General features: G+C 45.8%; 1 protein-coding gene across 1 annotated transcript; it reads right to left on the bottom strand.

Annotated features, from left to right (window-relative positions):
- Window positions 1-682: 682 nt before the first annotated feature.
- On the bottom strand, window positions 683-9212 carry LOC149344345 (uncharacterized). Its single transcript, XM_089542608.1, has 2 exons — window positions 8819-9212; window positions 683-990 (listed from the first exon to the last, which is right to left on the bottom strand). Exons 1-2 carry the CDS (start codon window positions 9210-9212, stop codon window positions 683-685), a joined length of 702 nt encoding a protein of 233 aa, XP_089398734.1.
- Window positions 9213-9918: the final 706 nt, after the last annotated feature.

Here is a 9918-nt window from a genome sequence, read left to right as displayed (position 1 = left end):
TGATTCGATTCTATACAAATGAAAATAAATTCTACTTTATCTAAGAACGGTAACGTCAGGCCAGCCTCTTTTCTGGTTCTGTTATGGAAGCCGATTGCCTTTTTCAGTTTTGCTGAGGTATGTGGAAAAAATCTTTCATTTGATCTGTACATATACGACGACCAAAAATGTCTTCGAGTTCGCTTACATTGACATGCCGTTATTCTCCCATGTGCTGACTGCAGTACCAGTTGAAGCGACAAGAAACATACAAAGGCGGAAAATGCCGGTTTTTGAGAAATGTGCTATGCCAAACGAGCAGCTATGTGCTACGTGATCCAGTAAAGGCACCAGTTTTGATGGCAATTGTTAATGTATAAAACACAGGCGCAGTTCATCAATAATTTCAGGATTTAGAAGCTAACGTTGACAAGCACTTTGAACTCTTCATCTCTGACCCGCACACACGGCCATTGATCAGTGAGTAACGTGAAAAAAGCGAACTTGGAGACTTCTGCAAAGGGTTCGTCAAAAAGTCTGAACGCCGTTTATCACGGTCTTCAAAACGTGAGGAACTTCATTTGAAAATGGTAAAGTTTGTAATACAAGCGAATTATTATCTAAAGCTACCTCGGGTCGTTTCACCCATCTACGAATAGCAGACAAAGGGAGCAGATCGTAAAACGGCGCGGCGCTGCAGCTTTTAGTGTCTGGAGCGGTTCTTCCGGCCAGCAGCAACGACGGCGAAGGGTCTGCGCCAGGCCCCGAGCAGGTGCAGGTCGTCGGTGGCATTCTCGTAGTCGAGGCGGGGCCCGACTGTCGGCGGGGGAAGCGCGGGCTCGGTGTAGTCCGCCACGATGGAGTCGGTCTCGTCGGCGCGCATCTCGGCGAATCGCCGCGGACCCTGGGACAGATGCCGGTAGAGAAGCCAGGAGGCCAAACCCAGCGAGCAGGACAGTGCCGCCGACACCACGAAAACGCGGCCGAAAGACAGGCGACGCTGCTGAATGCCTGTCGAATAGAACGTGCGGTAAGCTGTGCCGATTGGTGCGGGCTGTCACATATGTAGAGGGAACAACAATAAGCGCAGACGACAACAGCAGCATGCTTTCGACCATTCTAGTGCAGTCCATGTTTCGCCTTTTAACTGAACGCGGTGATAGCCACGCAGCACTGAAGAAGCATAGGACTCTACCAAGGTTCCAGTTTAACTGCCCGTAGCGCAGAGAGAGCAGCGCAATTAACAGGGTTCCAGCCGTAATATAGGCCCTTGATCAAGAGTGTGGTGCTACCAGTGCTGCACTGCAAGCATCTGGAAAATATTTATTCGCTACTTGCCTTCCTTCATTTCTCCTTGCAGTCTAGGTTAGGTTGTAGTAAAGCATGCTCGAGCTGTGGTGTAGGCCAATAATATTAGCTTATCATGCTAGGCTGAAAGCCAGATACACCTCTCCTTTATTCATTAAAGTCTCTTTCTCTCTCTTCCTTTTGCCGCGGTGACTGCAGCGGAGGTTCAGTAGCTGCGGTTTCTCGTCTGAAGCCCTTTCTCGCGTGCTCCTTACTTGCTCAGACAGGCAGCAACCACATTCTTTCTGAATTCCCCACAGACAAACCCCTGGAGCATCTGCCAGCCTCCAACCTAGAGCAGTGGGAGACTGCGTTATCCAGCTCGGACCCGCCTGAGGTCCTGAGCCGCCTGAGGTCCAGTGTGGAAGAGAGCCAACCATGAACTTTAATCCGAATATCCCGTGATTCCCTTCTTCACACTTTCGATCAAAAAAGCTGTTCGACTACTAAGATGAGGCCTAGACAGCAGCCCACTTCCCACACTACTACTCTATCGTGCGATCCTGGTTTAAGCAGCACGAATTCTACTGAAATGCATGTGATTTCGGTACACATTAACGGGTCCAAAGTGGTCAAATAAATTCGCGTAGCTACCCGATACCGCGCACCTTGTCGATTCATTACCCGGAATTTTTGGCACTTTTTCTCTGCTTCTGCTGTCCATTGCGAGGTATCGCTACCCGAGGAACAATCGTCTAGCTTGCAACACGCTATTCAAGTTATTGTGCTCTTGAACAAAAACGCTGAGTGCGTCGGTGGCGACCTGACTGAGGTGTTAGTTTCCCAGCCTTCTTGAAAACCAAAAACATAGAAGGACGTTTTAGCTTTGCCTTACAGTAGGCGCGAAAGCGCCTTTTACTCTTTTATTTTCTTAATTACCTTCAGGTCAGTACAAATTCGCAACACACTTGTCATGCACACGACAATGCGCTCACTTGTGCCCCTCTAGCATGCTTGAACCCACGACTCTTTGTGGCATAGTGTTACGTGCCCGCAAAGGGCCTGGGTTCGAACCGCAATGCCGGCGAATTTCTTTTCTCATCTCAACCTTCTAGGAATATCCGGGTCACGTTCCTGAGGCCTCCTCTCAATTCTAGGTCACGGCGACGGGTTTTAGGCCGAACGAGCTGTGTACGCTATAATGTAAAACCTCAGAAGCCGCTGTAAGATACTCTCAATGAGCGGCAATGTTTGTCCTGATCTCGAACGAGGTGCAGTTACTAGAACGTGTTCCTTCAAGTTTCGTAATGGTTACAGTGGAGGCACAAGTGGGCTATACACCCAGAACGAGTAGCAGTTATGAAATGCTACATTGCCCCATCGTTCGCTGTACGCAGAAAGAGCACAAAACGAGCGTTCAGACCACCGTGGTTCAGATTGTGGCGAAGGGCAGACGGGAACATTCAACAAGGATTCATCAAGAAACGTGGATGACACAACTCGGGGTCGCATTATCATGACGTCATGGCGTAGGCCCCCTGGCTCCTCCCTCCCTCCCGCGCGCGCACGCAAGCACGCACGCGCACACACTTGCGCGTGAACACACACACACACAGACACACGCACACGCACGCGCACGCACACACACACACACGCACGCACGCACGCACGCGCGCGCACACACACACACAAACACACACACGCACACACGCACACACACACACACACACACGCACACACACACAAAGGGATTCGAAGAAATCTCTAACGGCGTAAGAGCTCCACTGTTTATTTGTTATTTATCATGAAGCTATGACGCTCGAGAGGTCCACAGAGTTCATTTTTGTGGGCAAGCAAGCCATATAACGTACGAGAGTTAAAACTACAATTGCAGCAGCCGTTTCTGACGCCGTATGCCTCCTCTAGAATTTAATATACTTGCCTCTCGCCTTTGCCGTCCGATAAGCCAACAGTAATTATTTGCTGCCTCTCATACAAAGAGAATTCAAAACACAAAAGAATGAATTACAGGGGCATCGAAACGTCGTGCACTGGAAGGCCCACATTCAGGCGCTTTCTAAAAAGTTGGGTGCAGCGTGCTTTGCACTCTACAAATGCCGCGAGTACTTTGACGAAAAAAAAACGCTCAGAATTATTTATTTTGCCATCTTTCGAAGTCAGTCGTCTTATTGCATTGAATCCTGGGGTCCCACCTACCACTCTTATTCGGAGCCGCTCAGGGTTTTGCAAAAAAGGGCAATTCACTTCATCATACAGTCCAACTAGAAAGCGCACACTGCTCCTCTTTTTAAACGCATGAATAATCTCCACTAAAACAGTTTATTGAATACAGGACTCTACTGACGGTGCATGCATGCCTCGTGGACAATTACCCATTACACTCATCCATTTTCACTCTGCCATCACATCACGCCCGTAACGCTGCACATGGAAATTTCCTTCTTCCGAACATGAAAAGTGTCTGCGGAGAAAGGACCATAGCTCATGTGGGGACGAAGCTGTGGATTGCCCTTGCAGATGATGTGAAGCAAAGCGGCCATTTCCACTCTTGTTAAAAAAATATTATAAATCAGAGTGATGTCAGTGTATTTGCTCTTCAGTTTTTTTTTTATAATGGATTGTGTAGAGACTTCGTACTTGCGTGAATATACATATTTGTTTAATTTATACCTTCATTGGTTAACAAGATTTCCAGCTTCTATTTGAATGCAAGAGCCTTCATGATGTGTAATGTAAAATAGTTTGTTCTGATGGCTGCACTTAGTTTCACTTAATAAGTTTTGCATGGATCCCAAATAGCTTTCAACAAGGGATCCAGATGTTGTTTCAAACATGCTTTGTATAAATGTTCCGAAATAAACTTAATTCATTTCAACTCAATATTTGGGTACTCTTGTCGCAGACATGGCATTTCAGTAAACTTAGCGCCAAGCCACTGTCTCTTGACGAGCTCTTACACGACGTCCAGCTTGCTTCTTCGAATGCACTGACACATGGGCCCAACGTTTCGGCCTTTCATAGTTTGTGAATCGAACTTGCCCGTCTAATGCTGACGGGCCGTATATATCAGTACCCATCGTCTATCCAACCTGATTGGAAGATCTCCGTAAAGAACCCCTTACCAGTAGAGCTAACAGCAAAAAACAGGAAGGATTTAGCTGCGGCTGAAACCTACACTATAAACTAGAATTAGCCTGTATGAAAATAAAGTAAGATTAGGCTCTTTTCTAACCCTCTCCTTTTCAGGGCCATAGTATTTTGCCCAAGACCTGGGGTAGGCTTCCATTACTAGAAATACGGTTGGCAACAGAGAGAAATTCTCCAGTTAGAGCATGCGAAGTTCTTGCATATACGAAGACTTTAATCGAAATTTCAGTCTCCTCTCTTTTCTAACCTCAAATCCTCCGTTTCCGCATTTAACAGCCTCCACAAATTGCCAACTACATCAAGTTACAGTGCCTTGCGGTGGAAAAACGCCTGCGTTGTCAGTAGTAAGTATTCAAAATATTTAGTGATAGAAATCCATCCCGGGACATGGGCAATATGCTAGGAGACAGCTGACTCCTCATTTACTCCTATTAGGCCGTACGTGTTTAGAGTTCAGTTCTGATGCCCTATTTCAGCTAGCAAATTACTTTCCCGTTTTCTTTTTGAGCTGCCCATCGCAACACAGTAGAGCAGATTGCATATGTTATCGAAGTTCGCACGGCAAAACATCCCCTTGTTGAATGCCGCTCCCATAGCCTGAATGCAGAGTGAGCAGCGTCCACGGCCCCATCGTAAACGAATCGCTGGGTCAAGTACGGTTTGGTAGAGAGAGCGTGTTGGCGTGACAGTGTAATTCCCGGCACTAAACCCGTAAAACGGCGATCATAACTGCGTTCAACAATCATTGGTGTACTAGAGGAAAACGGTACAAGAGAATTTGCTACTGCATCCAGCAACAGCGTGGAATCTATGGTAAATGAATTAACGCCGTTCGTAAGTACTGGTAATCTTGGAAATTTTCCCAGCTGAATAAGTCAGCGCCATAAAAACAAATAGTGGATGTTACTATCTTAGAACCAACGGGTGGCTTAACCCATCAGTGCCCAGCTTGAGTTTAAAAATACAGTTAATTTTTTGTTGATTTCAAACCGAAAGATTTAATTTTTCTTTTCAATTAGGTCTTGCTTTTGTCACCAAGGGATCGCCGATGCCCCTTAACTAAGAGGGCGCGTTTCCTCTCCTGAATATGTCATCTTTCCATGGTGAAACTTCAGGATGTTTGTTTCCCACGAACTGCACCGGTAGACGCTGACTTATAATTTACTCACGACCGCTAGTATGTGCATATAATGCTAGTTTCAAGTACAGAGCAGCACGAAAGAGGAAAGTAAACAATGAAAATTCTTTAGATGAAGTAAAGTGTCTCAAATACTTGGGAGTGACACTAACACATAATCTGGACTGGTGCACCCATTAATGAAAATATCTATTTAAAAGCCTACTAGAAGGTCTATTTCCTGAAGAGAAAGTTGCCGCTTGCGACTAGGGAAATTAAATTCATTGCGTAAAAGGCGTTCATGCGGCCAATCGTAGAGTAAACAAGTGCAATGTGGAGTCCACACCAAAGGGTCTAAAACGAAAACTGGATAGATTGCAAAGGATGTCAGCACGTTTTATATGCTCTAAATACCCCTGCACTGATTCAGTCACAGCAATGCTGAAACAGTGTCAGTTAGAATCACTAGAAATAAGGAGAACAAAGCAGAAATTGAAACTTTTTTTTTGTATGAAAATGAATGTAAAGAAAAAGTTTGTTACATCTCCCCTGAAGCGTTGCCCATGAAAAATCACAGTAAGGCATTACAACCTATTATTAGACGATCTGATGTCTATCGCTAGTCCTTTTTTCCCGATGGAGTACAACTTTGGAACCAACTACCAAGCGACGTTGTGGACCAGATGTAGAAGAATTTGAGATAGGTGTGAACACGTTCCTGGAGGATTGCTGCGGAAATCTGTAATTCTGTGTTACTGAGTGCGCTTTAGCGAAGAGAATTGCACTTGTATTTGTCTATGTTTCCCTCCCTGTAATGACCCTCACACAGAGGGTTAACAGTATAAATAAATAAATAAATAAATAAATAAATAAATGAATGAATGAATGAATGAATGAATGAATGAATGAATAAACAAACAAACAAACAAACAAACAAACAAATAAATAAACAAACAAACAAACAAACAAACAAAGAAACAAACAAATAAATAAATTGATTGATTGATTGATTGATTGATTGATTGATTGATTGATTGATTGATTGATTGATTGATTGATTGATTGATTGATTGATTGATTGATTGATCGATCGATTTATGGGGTTTAGCGTCCCAAAGCGACTAAAGGCTATGAAAGACGCCGTAGTGGAGGGCTCCGGAAATTTCGACCACCTGGGGTTCATTAACGTGCACTGGCGTCGCACAGTACAAATAAACAAATAAATATGCTGCTGGGCTTTCTATAGTACGCTGGGTCTTCCTATGTGCACAACGGCGCCTGTCTATTCCAGGTCATAAGTCTTAACGCTAATTGGAATTTTTCGAAAAAAAAAAACAATTTGTTCATTGAGCTCCTCAGAGACTGCTGTACATGTCGCTAGCTATCCTGAATTTGTCGATGGCGTGACTTTAATTGGTCATAACAATTTCTTGGTTATAAGAACTTGATGTTCTGCAGAGCAGATGGTTACTGTTATGCATTTCACACCTACTGTGCAAAGTCTCTGAGCTTGGAAAATAAACTTTTGGTAGCGTGTGTTGTCCTGTCGGTGCCTGAGGTGATTTCAACGCTTAGTGACCATTTAACCTTTTTAGGCAATTTGTTTCTACCAGTAAAGACATTCTTATAACGCTCCGCTGGGAGGAATTTCGAGCCACAGGAACCGTTTGCCGAAACGGGTTTAGGAAGTGTCCGCTCTGCCCAAAGAAAGCAACGGAATAGAAGCAGCCAGTAAAAACTGGGTCTTGCTTCAATTGTGCAGGTACACTTTCTTTAATTGAAGTCTAAACACACTGTGTACTCAGTATGACCTAAAGCTATAACAGTATTGAGCCTACAAGTTTTGTAAAGCGGTGGTTGCCTAGAGCGCACAAAAAAAACAAGACTTTTGAAGCCAAACCTCCCTTCATTTTGCAACAGTGGTATGGTAGGTGTTGGCCTTTTGGATCAAACCGTCAACTGCTACTACATCGGCATCAGGGAGAAAAAATGGGGATGGCTCTTGACATAAAAGCTCCACTTTGTAATTGTGAACGCCTGAACAACCTACCAAATTGCTAGAGACGAGCCTGCTGACTATTTTTCTTTTGTAAGAATGTTACTCCTTATTACCTATGCCTTGACAGGCAGCAACCTGCTGTTCGCATTCACTCTGGATGAAATCAACCGGTGGCAAAGAGGGCCAACTTAAATTAAGGTTTTCCACCGAGTCCGCTCCGGAAAATTGCCTCTATAATCATCTAGGTTTCTCGTGGAAATAAGTGCGAGCTTAAAAGCTTCGGGGGCAGTTAAGGAACATTAACAGTGCAATGCGGTAGCATTATGGATACCCATTGTAGCTATAAATGAAATGAAATTTAAGCGCACACGAAAAACGCACACAAGAGGAGATACACACAGGACAAGCGCTTGTCCTGTGTGTATCTCCTCTTGTGTGCGTTTTTCGTGTGCGCTTAAATTTCATTTCATTTATAGCTATGCACCATCTAGCCCAAACTGAAGTTTTGTTAAATTATCTATCCATTGTAGCTAGTTTGGTGCTTCTGCATCAGTTTTACGCGTTTCGGGGTTGTTACTCAGACACTCGTCTCCAGTCGGCCGCTCCACTTCGATCGCTCAGCCGAATTAGTGGGGTCACCTGATTACGCCGCCGCGGTGGCTCAGTGGTTATGGTGCTCGGCTGCCGACCCGAAAGACGCGGGTTCGATGCCGGCCGCGGCGGTTGAATGTCTTTGAAGGAGAAATTCTAGAGGCCCGTGTACTGTGCGATGTCAGTGCACGTTAAAGAACCGCAGGTGGTCGAAATTTCCAGAGCCCTCAACTACGGTGTCCCTCATAGCCTTAGTCGCTTTGGGACGTTAAACCTCATCAACCAAACCAAACCAACCAGATTACGTGACATCTGAATCTTATGGGCCAGTTACCATCTGCCGCCGTGGCCACGTTTTGATGGCATCACAAGGTCAGGCAACATCTCTCGACAGATCATTGATTTAACCCTCCTTCCTACACCAGTGGCCAGGTTGCTCGCCATTCAGCGGGCCGGTTGCCACCAGCTACTATGGCCTAGTTGTGATTACCATGCCACCTCTTTCGACCATTAAAGAAATTTCGTCTCGGGCAACGGCGTGGTTTTGGTGTGAAGACAACTCTAACGATATCGCATTAATACACGAAGACAGAGGAAGATCATTTTCACCGTGGCAGCGTAGGTCCCGGACACAGGCTAGTGCGTTATACCCGCGCGGAAGCTTAAGACAAGCTCACCGTCCGGCGACGCGCTGCGGAAGGCCTCGTTCCGTCGGTAGCGGTGCTCTCCGTCGAAGAACACCTCGACCGTTTGAGGCGGGAGTCGTTGGACCACAATAGGCCGGAGTCGATGAGCGCCAACTGGCGCGAGTGGAAGGGCCACAGCAGGCGGGAATGGAGTGGTCACAATAGGCATAGGCGTCTCTTCCAGCTCGTAGAAGCCGGCATCCTCTGCAGGCGGCCAAGGCTCGGAGTGCGACGTCCCATCGCCACTCTGGTGAATGACGTCGGCGGCTAGAGCTGCAGGCTCCCACTCTGTCGGTGGATCCTGTTCGGGACCGTTGCTGTATTCGCTGTTGCTTTCTTCGATGTGAAGGACCGCTTTCTCTTGGTCGTCCTCGGCTTCCGCCATTGCCGCACTGTCTTCGCTCACTTCTTCCTCGTTCTACTCCGCTTCATAATGACCACCTCGAGCCTACGCCAGAGCTCCGGGGACGATGGTGATATCCCTGTAGGGGCTGCATTTATTTGCAGTGAATAAACTTGTTCTCTCTCCGTATTTCTATCGGCGATGTCTTTTGACTCTAAAATACATATTTTGGTAGTTCGTTCGCGGTAAGGGGACAGGGTAAGAAAAAAATCTGAAAAATATAATTTTTTAGTTTTTTGCTAAAAATGAAATTGCATTCTTTTCTGCATCGTTTGGTGTATCACACTTCTGTGCATTTTATATCAACCTGAAAAAGCTATCTGAAAGCAAAGTGGTCAGTGACACACCCCCTTTACGAGCGATGTGTTTTCTCCGTTATTACTGAAAACTAAAAAACTCAAACTGTTACTGAATTTAGCTGCAAGAGAAAGCTCTCTGGCAACCATCCAAGCTCTCTGGCGATGATGCACACCCCAAACGAGTCCTTCAACAATGTCGTATAGGAGTGTGCTCAAAAAAATATCTGCCGGCCTACAGACATTGAAGATTGCTACATTAGATGCTGTTCTGACCTTCAATTATGGCGCCATAGCAAGAACTGAAGTTCTTGAGGCATGCGGACTAAGTCTGGGCAGCAACACTGTCCGCTGGCTGAAGCAAGTCGATCGGCGTCGAATTTACTTTGCTG

The sequence above is a fragment of the Amblyomma mixtum genome, chromosome 5 (assembly GCF_055824585.1).
Source record: "Amblyomma mixtum isolate Tamu chromosome 5, ASM5582458v1, whole genome shotgun sequence".
NCBI classification, from domain to species: domain Eukaryota; kingdom Metazoa; phylum Arthropoda; class Arachnida; order Ixodida; family Ixodidae; genus Amblyomma; species Amblyomma mixtum.
This window is presented reverse-complemented; position numbering and strand designations above follow the sequence as displayed.

Bases quoted from the DNA above. Each gene is read 5' to 3' on its own strand.
- LOC149344345 (XM_089542608.1), bottom strand. From the start codon at position 9,212: ATGGCGGAAGCCGAGGACGACCAAGAGAAAGCGGTCCTTCACATCGAA. The intron at 991-8,818 runs GTGAGCTTGTCT...TCTATTCGACAG, and splicing joins CCGCAGCGCGTCGCCGGACG to GCATTCAGCAGCGTCGCCTG.